Source organism: Eriocheir sinensis, chromosome 13 (genome assembly GCF_024679095.1).
Source record: "Eriocheir sinensis breed Jianghai 21 chromosome 13, ASM2467909v1, whole genome shotgun sequence".
NCBI lineage: Eukaryota > Metazoa > Arthropoda > Malacostraca > Decapoda > Varunidae > Eriocheir > Eriocheir sinensis.
Genome location: NC_066521.1, coordinates 22,388,247 through 22,411,866, shown reverse-complemented (window position 1 = coordinate 22,411,866; position 23,620 = coordinate 22,388,247). Strand labels below are relative to the sequence as shown.

The window sequence follows — 23,620 nt, the reverse complement described above, 5'->3', positions numbered from 1 at the left end:
TAACTGGCGCCACTATAAAAAATTGCCTGCGCCATGACGGGTTTGGGCAGACCACCAGCTAGGCCCGTGAAGAAAGCCTACAGGCGCTATAGGCTGAGATGTAAAAAAAAAAAAAAAAAAAAAAAAAACCACGTCACCACTAAACATACGAAATAAAACAAGAATATCAAGACTTCTGCATTGGACACCCAAGCAACAATGTATATTCATAAACCCACAGCACTGCACTGGTCTAAGACACACACATGAAATAAAAGTAAACTGTAAAAAATATCCATAGTTCTGAGTTGGACATATTATAAGAAAACCGTAGTATATAACAAGCCAAAGCACTGCACTGATCCCTAACCACACCCCTCCTCTTCCTCTCCTCCAGACAAGCCTCACAACCCGATGATCAACTCCGGGGCCATCATGACATCGGCGATTATCAAGGTTAGTGTGTGGGCTAAATTTCAACGTTGCCAGATTGTCGTACCCAGGCTCTTATATTTGCCGACTTCCCACCGAAAAACCGTCTCCTCCACCCCAATAACTGACTTTATATATAGTTATCATTAACCCCTTGGATGCAGATTTCCTACAAGAAGACATCACCAAGCTACAGGAGTGGAACAAAAAGTGGCTGCTCCAATTTAGTGAAGAAAAATGTCAGGTCATGCATCTTGGGAGGGGAAATCCAGCATACCAATACCACATGGGAAACACTCCACTACCCACCACAGAGGCAGAGAAAGACCTGGGAGCATATGTTACCAGGCTACCAGTGAAGGCGAAATCCGTGCCAATCGCAGCGGACGGGTTAAAATGGTTGATTACTGGTGTTTCTGGGCAATAGTTATGGATCAGAAACCGGTAAATTCGATGATCTGAGTACGATGATCTGGTAACAGTGGTGTGCTTTGCTTTTGGGGGCGACGAAAAGGAACTACGAGTGAATGACTGATACTGCTAGACTTCCATTTCCACTTTGCTCATGATTTCAAAGAGGGAAAATAGGAAGAGAAGGAAAAATAGGAAAAAATAGGAAATAGGGAAGAGATAGAGGAGGGAAAATAGGAAGAGGCAAGAAATGAATGGCCAACACTACTTGCCAAATAAAACATGAATTAGTAGGTTGGTCAATCCTATAACCTTCTTTTGTTTTTTTTCAGCCTGAACTCTCGGCGGCAGACCGGTTTGACTATGTGAGTATAATTCAGTGATTTGATTGTCCGATGTACCTAATTGTGGTTCCTAATTGTAAGTGGAATATATAGGATTTGCGTTCATCTCGTATTGACCGGAATCCATAATGTAAAAAGAGATTGAAGTCACTTGTACTAAAACCTCTTCTTTTCTTTCTTTTTCTACTTGATGTTGTTGTTCTTTTTCTTCTAGTTGTTGTTTTTGTTTTTTTCTTTGTTTTCTTCTTCGTCTCCTTCTTATTTTTCTTCTCATTGTTCTTCGTTTTGTCTTCGTTTTCTTCTTTGTCTGCTTCTTCTTCTTATTATTTTTCTTTTTCTACTTGTTCTTGTTCTTCGTTTTCTCTTGGGTTTCTTCTGTCTCCTTCTTGTTCTTTTCTTCTTCTCCTTGTTCTTCTTCTTGTTCTTCTTCCCCTTCTCGCTTAACATCCTTACAATACCTTCTGGCGCTGGACAAGGCACTCATGTTCACCTCTTTGTCCCGCAGATGTTCAAGGTGTACAAGCGCCTGGCCGGGGACGAGTATCTGGGCTTCAACAACTCGGTCTTCCTCTCAGAAAAAGAATGCTCGGACCGCAACTTCGCGCTCGCCTACTTCATGAGGGAGAACAAGTGCTTCCCGCCTAACCACAAGCTGCACGAGTCCCTGGATTTCTACTTTCAGGTATGTTGGTTGGTCTTAATGAGGGAATGTTGTCTTAATGAGGGAGTGTTCTTATTTTATCTCGCTCCTAAAACTGGTAGAAATAATGCTCATGATATGGTAAGATTATTATTTTTCTTCTTCTTCTTCTTCTTCCTCTTTTTCCTCTTCTTTTTCTTCGTCTTCCTCTCCTTTCTCTTGTTCTTGTTCTTGTTTTTCTTCATCTTGTTCTTCTTTTTCATCATCATAATCATCATCTTCTATTTCTTCTTCATCTTCTACTTCTTTCTCTTCTACTTCATCATCTTCTTCCCCCTTTCCTTCTTCCTTTCCTTTTTTCTTTCTTTCTCTTTCTTCTTGTCCTTTGTCCTTTCTTTCTTTCTTTCTTTTTCTTTCTTTTTCTATTTCTTTATCTAACGTCCACAACTCCACATTTTCCCTTCCCCTTATTCCTTTCCTTCTTTTTCTCTTTCTTCTTGTCCTTCGTCCTTTCTTTCTTTCTTTCTTTTTCTTTCTTTTTCTATTTCTTTATCTAACGTCCACAACTCCACATTTTCCCTTCCCCTTCTTTCTTTCCTTCTTTTTTCTTTCTTTCTTTGTCTTTCTTCTTGTCCTTCGTCCTTTCTTTCTTTCTTTCTTCTGCTATTTCTTTATCTAACGTCCATATTTCCCTTCCCCTTCTTCCTTTCCTTCTTTTATCTTTCTTTCTTCTTGTCCTTTGTCCTTTCTTTCTTTCTTTCTTCTGCTATTTCTTTATCTAACGTCCATATTTTCCCTTCCCTTCCCTCTATCTCATCCTACTCCACCCTCAGCTCTGTTCAATGGAGATCACGGCGGAGTCCGGGGCGGTGATGGCGGCCACACTAGCTAACGGCGGCCTCAACCCCCTAACCGGCGACCCAGTGCTCACCGTGGACGCCATACGGAACACACTCACCCTCATGCACTCCTGCGGGATGTATAACTACTCGGGACAGTTCGCCTTCCAAGTGAGTTCGAAGGTTTTTGGTTCGTTTGTTGGATTTCAGTTTTCTTGTGTGTTCGTCTTCTTCCTACCTTGTTTATTGTGTCTTGTGTCTTTTTTTTCCTTCCTAGTGTGTTCAGAGTCCTTTGTTTCACTTCTTGGATTTCAGTTTTCTTGTGTGTTCGTCTTAATTTGTCTGTTGTGTCTTGTATCTAATTCATTTTTCCTTCCCAGTGAGTTCAGAGTCCTTGGTTTCACTTCTTGGATTTCAGTTTTCTTGTGTGTTCGTCTTAATTTGTCTGTTGTGTCTTGTATCTAATTTATTTTTCCTTCCCAGTGAGTTCAGAGTTCTTGGTTTCACTTTTTGGATTTCAATTTTCTGTTACGTCTGTGTTCTCTCTTTTCCCCAACAACCACCACCAACAGCAACAACAACAACAACACGACTGAACCTGATCATAACAATTCCAAAGATCATTTAGCGAGGCCTATAAAGAACTGAAGGTTAAATGGAGATATACAATGTTTCTAGACCTGCCCAACCCTACATAAGACACTGCTACTACTACTACTACTACTACTACTACTACTACTACTACTGCAACACTCACACCACCACCACCTTCACCATCCCCTCACTCACCCCATGCTGGTTCCTCCGCAGGTTGGGTTGCCGGCGAAGTCAGGTGTATCAGGTTGTGTCCTCCTGGTCGTCCCTAACACCATGGGCATCTGTCTCTGGTCGCCGCCCCTCGACTCCAATGGGAACTCCTGCCGTGGGGTCCAGTTCTGCATGGTAAGGAATTGAATCGGGTTATAGAATTGTTACCACTTATAGGATCAGTTATAGTTACAATACATCATTACGATAGTCTGTTCACTTAAGTCTGACCCAAGCTGACAACATAAATCTAAGCGTGTTTGTAAGACCTTTATGGAGTGTATGTAGTAGAGTCAGTAGACCTTCCATTTGGTGTATTTCTTTTCCTCCATCTATTCATCTTTGCTCTTCATTAATTCACGGGTCATCCGCCTCTGCCTCAGGAAATGGTGTCTCGCTTCAACTTCCACAACTTCGACAACCTGAGAGGCTACTCGAAGTCCAAGCAGGACCCGCGCACCACCAAGGCTGAGTCCAAGGCGCAAATCCTCTTTGACCTCCTCTTCTCCGCTGCCGCCGGGGACATCTCAGCGCTCAGACGGTAAGGAGGAGCCATGATCTTTGTTTATAGTTAGGAAGGCAGCTCATGGGGGCAGTAAGACCTTTGAGAACACCCCACGAAACACTACTCGCCCATAAAGAGGTTTGGAGGAGTTTTCAGTCGTGGTCAGATCGTGGTCAGCTTATGTTGGGAATGTGTGTTGATACGCTGCTCTTGAATACAAAATTAGGTCAAAGAAACAGCAAAGACGTTGAAAATAGCCCACTAAACACAGCTCCCACACATAGAGGACAGGACAGCAAGGGTTTGAAAAGGATGTGGTCAGTTTAGGTTGGGGAGTGTGTTGAAGTGCGCACCAGCAGCTCTCTTGACACATTTTCACTGATTAGCACTTCTGTTTTCTATGAATTCTCTGATCCACGTCTTGTCCCATCAGCCACTCCCTCGCGGGCACGGACATGCAGGCAAAGGACTACGACGGCCGCACCGCCCTCCACGTGGCCACCTCGGAGGGGCATGACGAAGTGGTGGACTTCCTCGTCAACAGGTGCAACGTCTTCCCACTGCCCAAGGTAACCACGGCCCGGCACGCCTCAAGAGTCAGGATAGTGCCTTACCCTTGTCTGGGCTGGGCATTAAGTTTTCTTCTCTATAATTCAGTTCAGTTCAAGGTTGGGAGTTTTGTCTTCGTAACGGCACTCCTTGATATAGCTCCTCACTGTCTGGGTCCCTTTTTCTACGCACAGTCTAAGAATACACAGTCGTCTCATTCTTGCTGTCTGGGTTGGGCATTAAGTTCTCTTCTCTTTAATTCAGTTCAGTTCAAGGTTGGGAGTTTTGCCTTCGTAACGGCACTCCCTGATCTAGCTCTTCACTGTCTGGGTTCCTTTTTTACGCACAGTCTAAGAATACACAATCGCCCCATTCTTGGTTCGTGTTTCAAGGATTAGAGCTCGAGGCGCCTTGTTTCCGCTACCTTTTACTTGCGTTCTACACGTCACATATGAGTTATCCCTTTAATTTTAGTTTTATCCATGGGAAGACAAGAGCCTGGAGGTAAATCTGTAGAATCATATGCGTGGACCGAATGTGTATTTTTAGATTGTGGTTCTCTTCCCCTTAATACCCTTTCCCCGGTTCTCCTCTCTTTAATATGACGATAAGTATAAGAAAAACAGGTCCTACATCTAAGCTACTCTTTCACCATGTATACAAAAGCTCAGTAGAAGATAATAAAGTCCACCTAACCCAACTGTCACCCCCTCACTCTTTAATATGACGATAAGTATAGGAAAAACAGGTACTACATCTAAGCTACCCTTTCACCATATATACAAAAGCTCAGTAGAAGATAATAACGTCCACCTAACCCAACTGTCACTCCCTCACTCTTGAATATGACGATAAGTATAGGAAAAACAGGTATTACATCTAAGCTACTCTTTCACCATATATACAAAAGCTCTGTAGAAGATTACACGCACACCTAACCCAACTCTCACCCCCTCCCGCAGGACCGATGGGACAGGACGCCACTGGACGACGCCGAGAGCTTCGACCGCCCCGTTTGTCTCCGGATCATCAAGGAATGCTGCAAGAGGAAAAACATCGAGCTGCCAATATCCTACAAAGACTTCATGGCGCTCAACAACCAGACTAGCGGGATGCTGGTGGCCCCTCAAAGCACTTAAAGACACTAGGATATGTTTTGTACTTAGGTCTGGTGCCACGGTGTAAATACATGTCAGTTGAGGGCATCGTATTGTCGCTCGCACATCAGAAAAAGGTTAACAGGAAAGGAGGGAGGGAGAGCATGTGCAGAGAGTGTTGAGGAAAGGTTGTTATTGTCGGTCATACATCAGTCTTATATGGATGTAGGAAAGGATAGTGTGTGTAAGGCAAGTTGAGGAAATGTTGACGTTGTAATAAAGGAGCCATATTGTCAGTCACACATCAGTTAGGTTAGTATGGAAGAAAGGAAGGGATAGCATGTGTATGGTACGGGTAGGCGGTGGCTGAGTGGTATCGTGCGGGCCCAGCATTCATCACGTCATGGACAACGTCGATTCGAATCCCCACGCTACCACCTGGGATTTTTCAGTCACCGCCGAGTGGCCTAAGACTACCCACATGCTGTCCTGAAGACCACCCATCAACCCGGACTCTAGAAGAAACCGTCCAAGTGAAAAGTGAATAAAAAAATGAGTTCCGGGGGGCAGCATGAGCCAAGTATAGGTGGCGCCACTATAAAAAAAAAATTGCCTGCGCCATGACGGGCCGCTATAGGCAGGGATATAAAAAAAAGTCACGCATCAGATAAAGACTAATATGGAAGAAGGGAGGAATAGTGCATCTAGTGGGTGTTGAGGAAGTGTTGATACTGAAATAAAGGTACGATAGAGTCAATCATAAACCAGTTAAAGCTAATATTGAAGGAGGGAGGAAGAGTATGTGCATAGACTGGTAAGATGTATTTTGCGTTGGCTACCGCTCTCCCACACGGTCCCAACACCTATATCTTCCTCTCGTATGTTACCTAGCCAACGGAGAAACGACCTCGCCACTCTGGTTTCACGCAAGGCAGGAGGGGCAACACAAAGGCCTAGAGTCTGTATACTACCCACTGAGCCCTGATGTATGCTGTTGGCCGGAGGAGATGAGCGGTTCCGGGTGTTGTTATAGGTCCATGAGGTACATAGTGCACTGTATAGAGTTTGTATATGTTTAAGACAAGGCAAATATGGAATGCCTTTACATATCTTCTGTTTTGTTGTTAGAGAGCGAAGCGACTGGGTACATATAGATTATTTTAATATATTTCTTAGTACTGTATTCACTCGGTAGGTTAGTAACGTAGGAGAGAGAGAGAGAGAGATAGATTTTGAATAGAGAGAGAGAGAGAGAGAGAGAGAGAGAGAGAGAGAGAGAGAGAGAGAGAGAGAGAGAGAGAGAGAGAGAGAGAGAGAGAGAGAGAGAGAGAGAGAGAGAGAGAGAGAGAGAGAGAGAGAGAGAGAGTTAAAATTAGAACAACACAAAAAAGTCAGCTAAAATAAATCCCAAAACGTTTCAACACAACCACTAAAAATACACACACACACACACACACACACACACACACACACACACACACACACACACACACACACACACACACATCAAGGAAGTTATTTACATTTCACTGTCTCTATCCCTTTCCCTGCCCCCCACCCCCCTTATCACCCCTCTCGCACCCCTTCATCCCCCCCCTCCTTCTTCCCCTCCTCCTCCTTCTTCCTCTATTCCTTCCCTTCACTATCCCTCTCCACTCCCCTACCTACCCCCTTCCCCTCCCTTCCTCTTTCCTCCTTCCACCTCTTCCCCTTCCTCCTCCCTCTTCCTCCTTCTCTTCTCTACCACTACCGGCATGCCCTTTCCTCCTCCTCCTCCTCCTCCTCCCGTCTCCCTTCTCACCCCTCTCTTCTCTCTCACTCCCCTCTTCCTCCTCCCCCTCCCCAGTCCTACCCTCCCTTCACACCTGTATGCCTCCAACCAGGGACATTATTTTTGTTCTTGTTAGCTAAGAAGTATTTCCTAAGTTACGTAGATATCGGTGCTTCGGGTCCTCTGTCTGAAAAGTCCCCCGTGGAAGCTGCTGGGATTTTCATGAACCTCTTTTGTGATCCTAGTGACACTGTTTTGCACGACGTTTACATCTTGAACGGAAAAAATCACCCAAGAAATCATGGTTAATCTTCTCTGTGAGCTGGGAAACTAGTCGCAATGGGAGGAGAGTCAGAGGCGGGGAGGTAGTGAGTGCGGCGGAGAGTCAAGAAGAGGAGGAGGAGGAGAGGCTGCAAAGACGCGTTAGTGGTGAACAGCGTGTTGTCAGGGCCGCGGCAGAAGCAGAGGTAAAGGTGAGGAGGTGGTGTTGTGAAGCGAGGCAGGAAGAGGAGGAGGTGGCGCCGTGCCCAGAGCCCGCACTCCCCAATATAATCACGCGAGGCTCAGTTGGCAGTGCGTCGCCGTGTGGGGCGCGAGGGAACACACGGGGCCGCAGACACACCCAGGACAGGAAGGCAGGCGAGAGAAAGGACCCGGGAGACGTTTTGTAACAGAAGAGGCGAAGTGAAGGAGGAATGTGAGCGGGGAGAACAGAACGACAGTATAGCCAAAGGAAGTCAGCCTCAGATTAAAGACAAAACAGGTATTTTTCCACAACCGGCCACGGAGACGCACGGCAAGGCAAGAAGACGTTGTTGTTACCGGGAAGAGCGAGGGAAAGGAAGAATAGAAGAGGAGAGAGCGTATCTATAGCCAAAGGAAGTTAACCGAAGATACAAAACAACGGGAATTTAACCAAAACAAAAGAAGCAAGAGACAGAAAAGGCCAGACAGCAACGAAGCAAGTAAATAAACAACAAATAAGAAGAAAAAACAGACACTTCAACAGGCCAGGAGAGCGAACAAAACAAAACATAACAAAACAAAAGACCGGGAAAGAAAAAGAAAGAACGAAAAGAAGAAAGAAAATAAAGAAAAAGAGAAAGCAACACAAACCACTCCAGGAAAAGACAACACAGAACACAAAACAAAGAAAACAAAAACGGGAAACCAGGAATAAGAAAAAGAGCGAAAGAAGAAAAGAAAACCGAGAAGGAAAACCGTAACACACCGAAACCACCACCCGAGGGGAATCGAACCCACAGTACCCCCCTACAACACCATGCCTCTCCGCAACCAACCCGATACCCTGCAGCGCGCGTCTCTGGTCTCCATCGCCCGCAATTTCGACTCGATCTGTTACCGCGTGAAGAACAGGGAGGAGATGTGCGCCATGATCTATGACGAGAGTTACCTGCAGGAGCCCGGGCCCTTCCTGCACCTACGTGAGTCCCACCTGTAATTACCTGTTCACCTGTGTGTCTACCTGTGTTGCGGTAAATGTGTGTCATACGTGTTTGTTACCTGTTTGTCTGATTTGGTTTGGTTATGATGTTTGTAGTGTTGTTATCCTTTTTTTTTTGTTTTTTTTATATAGTTTTTTTTTTCTCATGGTCTAATTTTTGTTTTATATTTCCCTAAGTCTCGTATGCTTTGTTACTTCCCTTTCCTTTTCTTTTTCTTTCGTCTGTTTTTCTTGTTTTTTTATTGTTATTACTTCCCTTCGTTCTTCTTTCCCATTTCCATCTTCTTGTATTCTAAGCTATTTCCCTTTTCTTTATTTTTCGTTACTCTCTCTTCCATGTTTTTGGGCACCTGACTCTATCTTCTTCTCGTTTATCTGATCTTCCTTTCCCTAACGTTGTGTATCTCAGCATCCATCTCTTCCTCTATGTACCAAAACGTTGTGTACCCCAGCATCCATCTCTTCCTCTATGTACCAAAACGTATCCATTATAGAAGTAGTAGTAGAAGTAGTTATACCTTGCACATCGCATTTAGTTAAGTCCTCCACTAAAACGAAGAATTAATGTACTTTTTCCCACTTTTTTTCGACCCTCCCCCTATCCCGTCCCTTCCCCTCCCATTCTCCCCTTTCTTCGGTGATGCGCTGATGATTCAACGCTCTCCCATCACTCCCCACTCCCTTCCTCCCCCAAACTCACTCCCCATTACCCCAAACTCACTCCCCATTACCCCAAACTCACTCCCCACTGCCCCCCTCACTTCCCCAATTCACTCCCCATTCCCCTCTTCCCCCAACTGCCCTCCCTCACCCCCCTAGCCAGCGCCATCCTGAATAAGCTGATGGAGGTGTTGGTGTCGGACTTCCGCTGTCGCCGCCTCAAAAGGACTCACTTCCATGCTCTTGTACAGCCGCACCTCGAGGAGTTCAAGATGTCCTCCTCCGACGGGGAGTCTTTCAATGGGCTCAAGGTTGTGTTGGAGAGATGCAAGGTATTCCTCCTCCTCCTCCTCCTCCTCTTCCCCCTCTTCCTTCTGCTGTTGTTCTTCCTCCTCTTCTCCCTCTTCCTTCTGCTGTTGTTCTTCCTCCTCTTCCCCCTCTTCCTTCTGCTGTTCTTCCTCCTCCTCCTCCTCTTCCCTCTCTTCCTTTTGCAGTTCTTCCTCCTCCTCCTCTTCCCTTTTCTTCTTTTTCTTCCTTCCCATCCTCTGGTGTCATGTCCATCCCCTCCTCCTCCTCCTTCTGTTATCCTTCCTCCTCCTCCTCCTCTTTCTTTTCTTCTTTTTCTTCTTCCTTCCCATCCTCCTTCTGTTCCTCCTCCTCCTCCTCCGTTTTCTTCTCCTCCTCCTTCTTCTATGTTTTCCTGTTTCCATGTTTCCTCCTCTTTTTTTTTTTTTCATTCTTCGCCATCTTGTTCCTTCGCTTCCCTTGATCTTGGCCTCCTTTCCCTCCTCCTCCTCCTCCTCTTGTTGTTTTTCTTCCTCCTCCTTCTCCTTCTTCTTCTTCTTCTTCTTCTCCATTCTCCGCCGCCGTTCCAATCCTTCGTCACCTTGTCCCTTGGCTTCACCTGATCTTGGCTTTTTCTTTTTCTTCTTCCTCCTCCTCCTCCTCCTCCTCCTCCTTCTGATCGTGACCTTCTCCTCTCGTGACAAAGTTCTCCATGCTCTCCTTCCTTCCTTCCTTCCTTCCTTCCTTCTTTCCTTCTTTCTTTCCTTCCTTCCCTCATTCCTTCCTTCCTTCCTTCTTTCCTTCTTTCTTTCCTTCCTTCCTTCTTCCTTCCTCTTCACTTCCTTCTTTCATTCCCAATTCGTCTTCTTTATCCTTTTTTCTTTCCCGTCCTCTTTCTTGCCCCTTTCAGACGCACACACCTGTTGAACTCACTCCCACACACATACACACACCTGCCCATCCGAAGCTACACACCTGTTGAACTCGCTTCCCCACACATACACACACCTGCCCATCCGAAGCTACACACCTGTTGAACTCGCTTCCCCACACATACACACACCTGCCCATCCGAAGCTACACACCTGTTGAACTCGCTTCCCCACACATACACACACCTGCCCATCCGAAGCTACACACCTGTTGAACTCGCTCACACACACACACACACACACACACACACACACACACACACACACACACACACACACACACACACACACACACACACACACACACACACACACACACCTGCCCATCGGAAGCTACACACCTGTTTCAACCCTCCTCAGGTGTATGGGATAAACATGTGTCGGGTTGGGGAGGGTCAGGGAGAACAGACCAAACAAGACCAAGGGAACAATAAATACCGTACCCAAAGACCTTCACACACGCACGCACGTACAAACACATCCACACACCCCACCTGTCGTCATAATAATAGAATAATGATGATAATAATAATAAAAGTACTTCCTCTCTATTATAAATTCACGACGCAAAGGAAGGACGTTGAAGAATAGTAAATATCGTACCCAAACAAATTCACACACACACACACACACACACACACACACACACACACACACACACACACACACGCACGCACGCACACATCCGCACTCTACCTGTCAATATAAAAATAAAACTTGTCAGTAAGCCAATGAGTCAGGCAGTTAGTCAGGAGGTCAGTCAGTCAATCAGCCAGCCAACCAGCGAGCCAGTCAATCAGTTAGTCCCCCAACGAGCTAGTCAGTTAGTCAGCAAGTCAGTCAGTTAATCAGCCAACGAGTCAGCCAATAGATCAGCTAGTCAGTCAGTCAGTCAGCCAATCAGTTAGCCAGTCAGTGAGTCAACCACCCAATCAGTTAAACAGCCAGCCAACCACCCACTCAGCCAGCCAACCACTCAGTCAACCGGTCAGTTAGCCAGCCAGCCAGCCACTCAGTCAGCCAGCCAGCAACTCAGTCAGCCAATTAGTTAGTCAGTCAGCCACTCAGCCAGCCAGCCAACCAACCTCTCAGCCAATCAACCAACCACTCAGCCAGTCAACCAACCACTCAGCCAGCCACTCAGTCAGCCAACCAGCCACTCAGTCAGCCAGTCAACCATACAACCAACCAGCCAGTCAGCCAGCCACTCAGTCAGCCAGCCAACCATACAACCAACCAGCCAGTCAGCCAGCCACTCAGTCAGCCAGCCAACCATACAGCCAACCAGTCAGCCAGTCAGCCCAAGCCCCGGCAGAGCACAGCGCCAAGTCCCCAGCGCCTTGCATAAACACCCACCCACACAACACACACTTCAGGCAGCCTTAGAATAGCCTTCAGAAAGACCTAATGGCGCATCAGAGTGAACACAGAGACACGTGATCACCTTAAGCACAAGAAACAAAGAGGAGAACGTGGGAGTGTGCGTGCGTGTGTGTGTGTGTGTGGTGGGGTACTGAGACGCAGGTGTGTGTGTGTGTGTGTGTGTGTGTGTGTGTGTGTGTGCGTGGCAACAACAGGTAGGCAGACAGCAGCAGTGAGGATGAAGGAAGCAGGTGAAGTTTATGCCCAAATTAACAGCTGTATCGCCTTTTTACAGCGGGAGTGTGTGTGTTACCTGGACGACGCCACAGCCCGGTTACCTGGCTACTCCTCACACCTGTCTCTCATTAATACCTGTAACTCTTAATTAAGGGTCCCATGTACCTGTCCCTGGCGTTTCTCCCTGGTTACCATTTGTATTCTCCCCTTTTTTTAACTCCCCGCCCCGTGAAAGGTGTGTGGGCGTGGTGTGTGGTGTGAGGCTAATCCAGGTTAACAGTTTCGTTGACTTCCACCGCGCCCTGATATCACAAGGGAAAGCGGGAGATGAATGACGTAAAGAAATAACCAATAATACTTGATTCTCTTTCTGTCTCCATTCTCCTCTCTCTCCTACTCTAAGCATTTATTGAACTGGTAACCTGAGGAATGATCGCTTCTTTACTCCCACCTCCACAACACCCCCCCACCACCACCTGAAGTGACCCCTGGGGCTTTGTGAGTATGTGATCCCCCCCTCCCTCCCTCATATCCTCCTTCCCCTCGCCCCCCTCAATTGATCTCCGTTCTGCCCCCTTCTCCGTCGACTCCAGCCTCCATTACGCCCTCCCCGTTTCCTGCCACCCCTCTCGACTTCTGCCCTGCCCCCCATATATCACCGCCGGTCGTCGCCCCCTCTAACGCCCCCCCCTTCTAGCGACTTCCACCTCTCCTTACACCCGCCCCCCCCCCCTTTTTCGTCCCCTGGTTATTTGGGTCTTCCAGCGTGACTCACCTTCCCGGCGCATCAGGTAATTAACGAGGTGGGGGCGTCACACCTGCACTCAAGACGAGTTCGCTAACCCTGCCCGCCCCTACCAAGTCCTTCGCCCAGATTTCTTTTTCCTCTCCTTCTCTCTCTCCCCTTTCTCTTCTTCCCCTTTCCTTCCTCTCTCTCTTCCTCACCTCTCTCTTTATGCCCTTCCCGTCCTCTCCCTCGTCCCTCCCTCCCCTCCCCCGTCGTCCTCCCTTTCTTCCCTTCCCTTCCCCTCTCTCTCTAACCTTGCCCCTCCCCTAAACCCCCTTCACCCACCCCACCAGGTCCCGCTATTCCTTTCACCCATAGGTTTGCCGAGGGCTCCCCCATGGTACACCCCTCCTAACTCCAAGTAGCAGTCCCAGTGAGCCCTCTACACCCCAGTACATAGCTCCCACCTACGCCGCCGCCCCTTCCCCCTTCCCCCTTCTACCACGGTACGACTCTTCCCCTCACCCAGAATAGCTTCACACTAAGGGCTTTAAACCCCTCATTACATGTCCCACTGAGTCCCTTGCTAACTATGGCTCGCTCCCCCATCTCTCCTTCTTCACCCATGACACGCCCTCGCAACGCCCCTACCACTCCGCCACGAACTGTTAGCCTCCCTCCCTACGCCTCGCTCCTCTTTTCCCTTCCATAATACGCCCTTGCAGCACCCATACCTCTCCTACACGCCCCTTTCCACACGCCATGCCCTGTTAGTCACCCTCCCTAACGCCTCGTCTCGTAATGCGCCGCGACACGTGTTCCAGCGGCGGCCCTGCTGGCGGGGATCATGAATGAGGTGCGGGAGAGGGGGCGCGTGAGGCGGCACCATCTCCACGTCCTCGTCCTCCCGCAGCTGCAGGAGTTCTCCATCACCTCCGTCGGCGAGACCTTCCTTGCGCTGCACTTCCTGACGGAGCGCTGCAGGGTAAGGCGCGCGGCGGGAGACAAGGAGCGGTAGGAGGAGGCGGGACTCAAGTTACTCCTAGGGTCATGTCCTTAAACATTTCGGGGCACAAGTTCTTTTTTAGGTGCTGCTTATTGCGCCGGTATGCTGTCTTGTGGGGTCTCTTGGACGGCCCCAGCCCGTTAGTGGCCCAGGCGAATTTTATTTATAGTGGCTGCCGTGATGTATGACTCTTGCTTGGCTCGTGCTGACCCCGGTGCTCCTCTTGGTCGAAGTCGCTGAAATTAGGGTTGATGGAAAACCTGGGCAGCACGTGGGTGATCTTACGCATGTGGGCAATATTAGGGCATTTCCAGGGGTAGTTTTATGACCCTAGTTGTAGTCTGACGCTTCTTCTGTACCGTGAACCTGAAGAAACACTCATGAGATCCCGATTGACCTCCTTTTCGGCCTTTGGAGATAGTTGACGTGGGAGGCGGAGGCGTTTGCGAACACCGACCTTAATTAATATTTGTATCCTAGCTTCCTTCCCTCTATCCGCTGTGTAGTGAAGGAGAATACGATTGGTAGGAGGGACAAAAGGTGGATAACTATGTCCTACGAGGTGCCATGCGTAAACCAAATGACCTCTTATAGTCTGTCATTATCCTTTTATATATCTCTCTTTGCATCGTTCCTTCCCTCTATCCGCTGTGTAGTGAAGGAGAATACGATTGGTAGGAGGGACAAAAGGTGGATAACTATGTCCTACGAGGTGCCATGCGTAAACCAAATGAACTCTTAAAGTCTGTCATTATCCTTTTATATATCTCTCTTTGCATCGTTCCTTCCCTCTATCCGCTGTGTAGTGAAGGAGAATACGATTGGTAGGAGGGACAAAAGGTGGATAAATATGTCCTACGAGGTGATATGCGTAAACCAAATGAACTCTTAAAGTCTGTCATTATCCTTTTATACATCTCTCTTTGCATCGTTCCTTCCCTCTATCCGCTGTGTAGTGAAGGAGAATACGATTGGTAGGAGGGACAAAAGGTGGATAACTATGTCCTACGAGGTGCCATGCGTAAACCAAATGACCTCTTATAGTCTGTCATTATCCTTTTATATATCTCTCTTTGCATCGTTCCTTCCCTCTATCCGCTGTGTAGTGAAGGAGAATACGATTGGTAGGAGGGATAAAAGGTGGATAACTATGTCCTACGAGGTGCCATGCGTAAACCAAATGACCTCTTATAGTCTCTTTAATAAACACTCCGACTCTGGGTTATGGAGGCGCCGCTTGACTCCCGCCATGACAACAGCTAAACCGTGTACCCTGCATGACTAACCCCCGCGTGCGTGTGTGCGTGCTTACGTGTGTGTGTGTGTGTGTGTGTGTGTGTGTGTGTGTGTTTTGCTTCGGGTTCGCCTCTCTAACTCCCTCTTACGCTTCCTCCCTTCCTTTCGTCCTCCCTTCACTCGCTGTCATGAGTCACACCTATTTCGCACCCCGGTCTGACCTTCACACCGTCACGTGCCTCTGTTGGTGTTCTTACCTGTATGATAAGGTGTTGGCAGGTAGGTGAGGGCGGGTGCTGGCCTATGCTCCCACCCACCACACCACGCCCCCGCACCCCGACTGTTTCTCCCCTACAATCACCACCCCAGCATAACACTCCCATTACTAGTCTCACGTTCTCCTTTTCCCCTCTCTTCTTTTTCCTCTCCCCTTTTTTCCTCTTTCGTTTGTCCCGTTCCCCTCTCTCCTCTCTCCTTTTTCCTCTCCTCTTTCTCCCGTTCCCCTCTCTCCTCTCTCCTTTTCCCCACTCTTCTCTCCTGGTTTTCCTCCTTCCTCTCTCCTCCCTCCGTTTTCCTTCTCCCCTCTCTCCGTTTCCCCTTTCCCCTCTCTACTTTTCCTCTATCTTGTCTTCGTTTTACCTCCCTTCAGCCTCCTTTCCTCTCTTTTTCTTCCCTCTCAATAACCAGCAAACTTTCTCCTTTCCTCTTCTCCACTTCTTTATTCTCTTATCACCACTTCTATAAATCTACCACTACTCTCACTACCCTCCCTCACGCAGTCCAACCCATCCACAATGCACAACACGCCCCCAAAACACCCATGACACAGGCCCGCCCCTCAAGTACATACATGGCCAGCACGTGACAGGCAGACCACTGACTGATCACATCGTCCCCAGGAGCCGCCCTTCACTCCCTCCCTCCTCCCTCCCTCCGCCTGCCTCTGCTTGCCTCTCGGTATTAATAGCGTGCATGAAAATATCTGTTCGTGGAAGGGACTGCACCAGCGAATGACTCTACACACACGCACACACACACACACACAGGCACGCACACGATGGCTCACGCTTTTACAGAATGCCAATGCGATAGACAGATTCAAGAAGGGGTTGGCTGATTCGTGTATATACATAGTGGGGTTAGGTTAGTTGAGGTTAGGTTCACAGGAGCTGCCTTGTATGTGTCTAACGGCCTCTTGCACACTCCTATGTTCTTATGTTCTTATCGGAGTGTGGGTTTTCCTCCTTTCCTTCCATGAATTTCCTCGTTAGTTGACCTTATCTTATTTTATCTCTCCCGTCACCTCCCTCATCTCCATCTCTCCTCCTCCTCCTCTTTCTTTTTCTCCTCCTCCTAACCATCCCATTACTCCTCTCACGTTCTTCTTTTTCCTCTTCCCTCGTTTCCTCTCTTCTTTTTCCCGTTGCCCTCTCTTCTCTCTACTTTTCCCCTCTCTCCTTTTTCCTCTTCCCTCTTTTTCCTCTTTCCTTTCTCCCATTCCCCTCTCTCCTCTCTCCTTTTTCCCTCTCTCCTTTTTCCTCTTCCCTCTTTTCCTCTCTTCTTTCTCCTGTTCCCCTCTCTTCTCTCTCCTTTTCCCCTCTCTTCTCTCCTGTTTTTCCTCCCTCCTCTCTCTCTCCCTCCGTTTTCCCTCTCCCTCTCTCCTTTTCCTCTACCTATTTCTTCCTTACATAAAATCCTACCGTGAAAATCTGATCCGAAAATTATATCAACAACTCAAAGTCCACTCCCCGCCCAGCCCCGCCCAGCCCCTCAGCGCTTCCCTCTCCCCTGCAGCGCCTCCGTCGGGTCAACGTGTCGTACCTGCGCAACGTGGGGCCCGGGGCTATGATGCAACTTGCCGCCAGTCTCACCGAAGTCACCCACCTCAACCTGTCCATGACGCAGATAATTGACCAGGTAAGGTTGGAAAATGAGGGAGGTAGGGATGCAATGAGAGGGTGGGAAGGAGGGGAGGGAAAAAACGGAGAGGAAGAGGGAGGGAAGGATGCAGAGAAAGGGAGAGAGGGAGGGAGAGATAGGAAGGGTGAGAGAAGGGCAAAAGGAAAAGTAGGGGGAAATACAGGGTAGGAGGAAGGGTTTGGAGGGGAAATGAGGGAAGTTAGAGAAAGGGGTAAAGGGAAAGGGAAGAGTGAGGGAAAAAAGGAGGCAAAGAGAAGGGAAATGAGGGGAAGGAGGAAGTGGTTTTAAGGGATAAGGAAGGGGTAGTAAGGGATGGAGAGAGAGGGAAGGGAAGGAGGAAGGGAGGAAGGAGGAGAGAGAGAGAGAGAGAGAGAGAGAGAGAGAGAGAGAGAGAGAGAGAGAGAGAGAGAGAGAGATGGGCAAGAGAAAGAGAGAAAACGGGCGCACGTGAGAGAGAAAATGGACAAGAGAGGCAGAACTTTAAATAACTAGACAAGGGCAAACTAAACTAAGAAAAAACAAACCCTTAGATAGAACACAAAGTCCTTCCTACACACAAACAACAACAACAACAACAACAACGTATCTCTCTCCATCCCTCTGAACTACCACATACACAGAAAACCTCATCTCTCTCTCTCTCTCTCTCTCTCTCTCTCTCTCTCTCTCTCTCTCTCTCTCTCTCTCTCTCTCTCTCTCTCTCTCTCTCTCTCTCTCTCTCTCTCTCTCTCTCTCTCTCTCTCTCTCTCTCTCTCTCTCTCTCTCTCCCCCCCTCCTTTAGGTTCTCGAGTTAGTGGGCCGTCGCTGTCCGCACCTTCGGGAGCTCGACGTCTCCAACACCGGCATCACAGACTCGGCCCTCATACGACTTAGCTACGACGAGAAACGCAAGATGCCACAATGCCAGAAGCTCGAGAAAGTTAGTGTGACCGGCTGCACGCTCTCCCCCACCGGGCCCGCCTACCTGCTCCACTACCTGCCCCGCCTCTACCATCTGGACTACGAGCACATGTTCCAGGTGAGAAGGGTTAGGTTAGGTTAGGTTAGGTTAGGTGGGGTGGGGGGAGGAGGGTTAGATTTGTGTTGTGTGTTAGTTTTGGGGTTGGGTTAGGGTAGGAGGCTCATGTGGTGTGTGTGTGTGTGTGTGTGTGTGTGTGTGTGTGTGTGTGTGTGTGTGTGTGTGTGTGTTAGGCGTGTGGGGTGACTGTGTTAGTTTGGGTATGTTAGTGAGGGAAGGGCTTAGCTGCAAGGACTCCCTCTCTAGACTCCTTTTTTAATTAAATGTGACCAAAGGAGATTTTATTTTATTTACTTTCGCCTCTGGCGCCGGTAGACTTTCTTGGTGGGGCCTGGTAGTCGGCCCCAGCCTGTTATGGCGCAGGCAAGTGGTGCCATCTTGCTTGGCTCATGCTGCACCCGGAGCTCATCTTTGATCTTCTTTTTAGAGATCATCTAGAGTCCGGGCTGATAGGTGGTCTGCAGGACATCTTATGGGTAGTCTTAGACCACTTGGCGGTGACTGAAAAATTGCCATCGTGTTTGTAACGACGGGGGGGAACTCGAACCTGCGTCCTCCTGGACGCCGCAACCGCACGCTGACCACTCAGCAACCGCCTCCCTACATACATGTGTGCTGCTCCCCTGCATGTCTTCGGGGTCTTGCAGGAGCGAGTAAAAATTCTGATGCAAACTGTTCAAAAAGATTCCAGGGAGCTGTATTTAAAATGAAAGCCAGTCGGAGTAGGCAAGAAAGACCTTTACAATCTATCCATTTATTTGTTTTATCTTCCTGCCCTTCTATCTGTCTATCTGTTCCCCTGCAGGTGTTCGACGTCCTGCGGGACTGGGGCGTCACCAAGGACAACGTGACCCAGTGTGAGCCGTACCCGCTGCGCCTCCTCACCTCCACCAGCGACCACATCGACGCCGCCTCCGTGGATGTGGCCATGACGCTGTGCCCCTACGTGCTGGTGAGTCAACGACGACGAAGACTTAACCAAATGTGGTGTGTAAGCCCCACATGTTTAAGGATATTGGCCTGATACTCACGGTCATGGTGCAGAAGCCTTGTCAAACTATCCCGAGGCTCATAAAACTACTCATGGAAATACCGACAATCTCTACCAAAGCCCAAAGTGTGCAGGCCCCAAAATGTTTGAGAATATGGGTCTGACACTCATGTTTATGGTGCAGAAGCCTTGTCAAACTATCACAAGGCTATCTATCTATCTATCAAACTATCCATGGAAATATCCACGATAATCTCTACCATAGTCCATACCAAATGTGGGTGTGTAAGCCTTGAAATGTTTGAGAATATGAACTCTAATACGTCCTTCAAGTATTACCGAACCTGCAAACAAGTTATCACCCCATCGTCCCTCTCCCTAACGCAGGAGGTGACGCTCTCCAACGCCATCATCCCCAACGAGCTGCTGTACCAGACGATGCGGCTGGAGAACCTCGCTCACCTGAGGCTCACCAACTGCGACGACCTGACCCTCAGCTTCCACGAGGGCGTGCTGCCGGTGCTCACGCTCAGGGGGCACAACCTCATCTCGCTCCTGCTCGCAAACTTCACCGTCGTGGATTTAGTGGGTGAGTGAGGCGGCTAAACCAATGGAACTCATCAAGGACAGTTTCGTCCCTCAACTTTATACTCCTCTCGTCCGTGTTCTCGGCGGCTCTCAACATTTTTGCCCAGTGCAGCCTTTTCACCATGTCAGGAAGTCATTACCCTCCAAGACTGTCTGACTTAAAAGGCGCACAGCTCCCTTGCTGGCCGGGGTGCAACGGTGTCCTTTCACCGGAGGGCTGAGAGGTACTCGTGCAGGAGGCCCAGGGAGAACCTAAGTCTGGCATCCCTGTCTATGGGCAAGCTATTACGAACCTTCCGGGTCAGGGGCTTGTGGTACACGGTCCGATAGGCTGCTGCAACAGGTAACCGATATATATTCCGTTTTGTGCCGCCCTGGCGAGCTTGGGGGAGATAAAAAGATAAATATTCCAAATGTTTGAGTCTTCCAATCTGTGATCCAAATTCCCCCCAACCCTGAGATTATGTATGGCTTCTGTGTTTGGATAACTGATACGTCAACACATCCAACGTCGAAGTAGACCCAAACGATCGCTAACAACCCTTCTCACGTTCCAGCGATTGCCGATTGCTGTCCCAAACTCCAGAACCTCGCCTTCAGCAACATCACCATCTACGAGGAGATCATGTACCCGCGAGACGACCTCTTCACGACCCTCGTCAACCTGGAGGTGAGGCGAGGGGCGGGGCACGAGGCCGAGGAGACAGAGGAGGTAGTGCGAGGGCGGGAAGAGAATGGAGTGCAGAACAGGAGGAACAGAAACAGAAACTTTACATTGTCCACCACACCCACCACAGAGAAACAGAAACACTGATCATTCCTTACCTTTTAATAAGACGTCCAGGTGTCCATAGGCGTCCAAAGGTGCCCATAGGTATCCAGAAGTGTCCACAAGTATTTATAGGTGTTCACAGGTATCCATAAGTGTCCACAGGTGTTCAGAGTTGTCCATAGGTATCCAAAAGTGTCCACAGGTATTCATAGTTGTTTCCAGGTATCCGTAAGTGTTCACAGGTGTTCAGAGTTGTCCATAGGTATCGACACGTATCCCCAGGCTTTCATAGGTGTCCATACGTATCCACAGGTGTTCATAAGTATTCACAGGTGTTTCCAAGGTAATTAAGCACCACCATCACCCCCATCTTGACTCCTGATAATCTCCACACGTGTTTCACCACCACCAAGCATCACTATCATCATCATCAGCTTCAACTCCACCTGTCACACCTGGGTCACGTGTTGCAGGTGTGGACGACCGTCACCACGGACACCTGCAACAGCGTCATCCTCCGTCAACTGTTGGGTCAGTGCAAGGGCCTTCAGAACCTGCTGGTGAGGGGCGCCGATGCCCTCTCCGACAAGCTGCTTCATGAACTCTGGCGGGTGGGTATCGAACTGGTACCCCTCTCCTTCCCTCCTCTCTCTTTTTCCTCCTCGAGTTGCCTGTTTGGAGGTTTGGGTCAGTTTAGTGAGTGAAAAAGAGTGAAACAGATAGATAGATAGATAGATGGATAGATAGATAGAGCAGAGATTGAGCTAGTCCCCCTCTCCTTCCCTCTTCTCTCTTTCCTCCTCGAGTTGCCTGTTTGGAGGTTTGGGTTAGTGAGTGAAAAAGAGTGAAACGGATAGATAGATAGAGCAGAGAGATTGTTTTACCGCCAGGGCCGTAAAACTACCCCTGGAAATTAAGTGTGGCGGGAGGGTAGATAGAGCAGAGAGATTGTTTTACCACCAGGGCCGTAAAACTACCCCTGGAAATTAAGTGTGGCGGGAGGGTAGATAGAGCAGAGAGATTGTTTTACCACCAGGGCCGTAAAACTACCCCTGGAAATTAAGTGTGGCGGGAGGGTAGATAGAGCAGAGAGATTGCTTTACCACCAGGGCCGTAAAACTACCCCTGGAAATTAAGTGTGGCGGGAGGGTAGATAGAGCAGAGATTGATTTACCACCAGGGCCGTTTAAAACTACCCCTGGAAATGAAGTGTGGCGGGAGGGTAGATAGAGCAGAGAGATTGCTTTACCACCAGGGCCGTAAAACTACCCCTGGAAATGAAGTGTGGCGGGAGGGTAGATAGAGCAGAGATTGATTTACCACCAGGGCCGTAAAACTACCCCTGGAAATGAAGTGTGGCGGGAGGGTAGATAGAGCAGAGATTGATTTACCACCAGGGCCGTAAAACTACCCCTGGAAATGAAGTGTGGCGGGAGGGTATCGAACTAGTCCCCCTCTCCTTCCCTCCCTTCCTACCCTTCCTGCCCCCTTTCTCTCTTCCTCTCTGTTCCTCCCCTCCTCTACTGATTCCCTTCATCAACACACACCGTTAGAATCAGCCTCACCCTGACTAGCCGAAAGAAATGGAATCTAATCCGCTGCCCTCGCCCGCCCTACAGACCAACCCGATGCCGCGCCTGTCCCGCCTGACGCTGGATTCTTGCAACAACGTGACCACCGCGGCGCTCTACCACCTGCTGGAGGAGGACAACCACCTCACGCTGCTCAGAGTGTGGAGCTGCTTCTTCGTCACGCGCCAGGACTACCGCGACCTCTCCCAGTACATCAAGGACCACAACTTCGACCTCTACCTCGAGTGGTACTGCTGGGACGGCTGACCTGACCCTCCCCAACCTCCTTAGCTCATCCTCCAGGCCCTTTTTTTCTCCCGTCGCTCCCCTCGTCTTCAAGGGGTGCGTGGACTTAAGGACCCGCATCAGGGACCTTCCGCAGCGTTGTAGTCACGTCGCGTCGCGCCTCCAGAAGCATATTGTTTTTGCTCTGCTCTCCGCGGCGACACGCAGCGGAGTTTGATTTAGTCTCGTCGCGTGTCTCCCGCCACGGCAGGAGCCTCGCGTCCCGCACGTCTGTCTGTCTGTCTGTCTGTCTGTCAGTGTGCTCGTCTGTCCGTCCACATCTGTCTTTTAGTTCTCAATTTATCGTTTCGTCTGTTAGTTTTTTCCCAAACTTTTTTGTGTGTTTCGTGTGCAGCATTAGGATGCGCTCAGCATGGAAGTGAAGAAGAAAATAAATGTATGCAAGTGTTTAACAAATATATATCTAAAGTATTAAATGCTGCCACCAGTGGAACAGCTTATTTATATATACAAAACTTGTGATACACAAAATAATAAATGTACAGACTATTCCAAACAAAATATTCTTCACTGTACAATAACACAAAGGATGCCTCCTTAACGCCCCTGGGCCACCTCCGCCACCACCACCACCACAACCGCGCCGCCCCGCGGGTCACCACACTCTCCGGCACACCTGTAGTCGGGGCACCGCGCTGGCCACCACCATTCAGGCCCCGGACGGCTGGGAGGCACTCAGGCACACACACGCGCACGCGCAGGCAAACACACACACACACACACACACACACACACACACACACACACACACACACACACGCACACACAGATAAAAAAAAAACAGAGCCTCTTAAATGGCAAAATCGAAACGGGGGGAGAGGTAGAAATAACTTAACCAGAGAGGTAAAACACAACATATAAAACAGGGCAGAGAACACACCAAGACAAGCTAAACAACACAACAACAACAACAACAACAGCAACTATCGCCACCTTCGTCGTCGCCTTCGCCCGCCGCTAATGAGGTCCGGTCCGGCAGGTAAGAAACAGGTGAGCAGGTAAACACAGCGAGCAGCAGCCTTCCTCCCCTCAGGTGGCTGATGCGTATTGGCTAATCGATAATCCAAAGCAAACTCCCAAAATAAAATACATAAAGTGCGGATTACCGTACATGTTTGCAAACCTATTATCGTGCACCTGTTATCTTGCAGCGCAGAGTGTTTTTTTTTT

General features: G+C 48.8%; 2 protein-coding genes across 15 annotated transcripts in view; both read left to right on the top strand.

Moving 5' to 3' along the window:
• The window catches only part of LOC126998206 (glutaminase liver isoform, mitochondrial-like), a 35,866-nt gene extending 29,477 nt beyond the window's left edge, over positions 1-6,389 (top strand). For 5 of the 10 annotated variants that reach the window (XM_050859682.1, XM_050859680.1, XM_050859679.1 and 2 more), the window contains 8 exons: positions 377-435; positions 1,155-1,187; positions 1,672-1,848; positions 2,640-2,816; positions 3,456-3,587; positions 3,836-3,993; positions 4,391-4,526; positions 5,469-6,389. In XM_050859682.1, the coding sequence (XP_050715639.1) occupies positions 377-435; positions 1,155-1,187; positions 1,672-1,848; positions 2,640-2,816; positions 3,456-3,587; positions 3,836-3,993; positions 4,391-4,526; positions 5,469-5,645 (1,049 nt within the window). In that variant the 3' untranslated portion in view covers positions 5,646-6,389. Of the gene's footprint in view, positions 1-376; positions 436-1,154; positions 1,188-1,671; positions 1,849-2,639; positions 2,817-3,455; positions 3,588-3,835; positions 3,994-4,390; positions 4,527-5,468 lie in introns of those variants that run through there. The other 5 variants (XR_007752690.1, XM_050859681.1, XR_007752688.1 and 2 more) reach the window with 3 other exon arrangements.
• A 1,316-nt stretch (positions 6,390-7,705) lies between these two features.
• Positions 7,706-23,550, top strand: LOC126998204 (uncharacterized). Of its 5 annotated transcripts, none has more exons than XM_050859673.1 (9): positions 7,706-8,819; positions 13,867-14,027; positions 17,079-17,201; positions 17,986-18,222; positions 19,028-19,174; positions 19,601-19,802; positions 20,359-20,471; positions 21,047-21,184; positions 22,193-23,550. In XM_050859673.1, exons 1-9 carry the CDS (start codon positions 8,657-8,659, stop codon positions 22,409-22,411), a joined length of 1,503 nt encoding a protein of 500 aa, XP_050715630.1. In that variant the 5' UTR covers positions 7,706-8,656; the 3' UTR covers positions 22,412-23,550. The 5 variants fall into 5 exon arrangements, with proteins under 5 accessions (XP_050715630.1, XP_050715629.1, XP_050715634.1 ...); XM_050859672.1 differs by lacking the exon at positions 13,867-14,027 and adding an exon at positions 9,659-9,831 and having other exon boundaries at positions 7,715-8,819; XM_050859676.1 differs by lacking the exon at positions 13,867-14,027 and adding an exon at positions 9,663-9,831 and having other exon boundaries at positions 8,696-8,819.
• Positions 23,551-23,620: the final 70 nt, after the last annotated feature.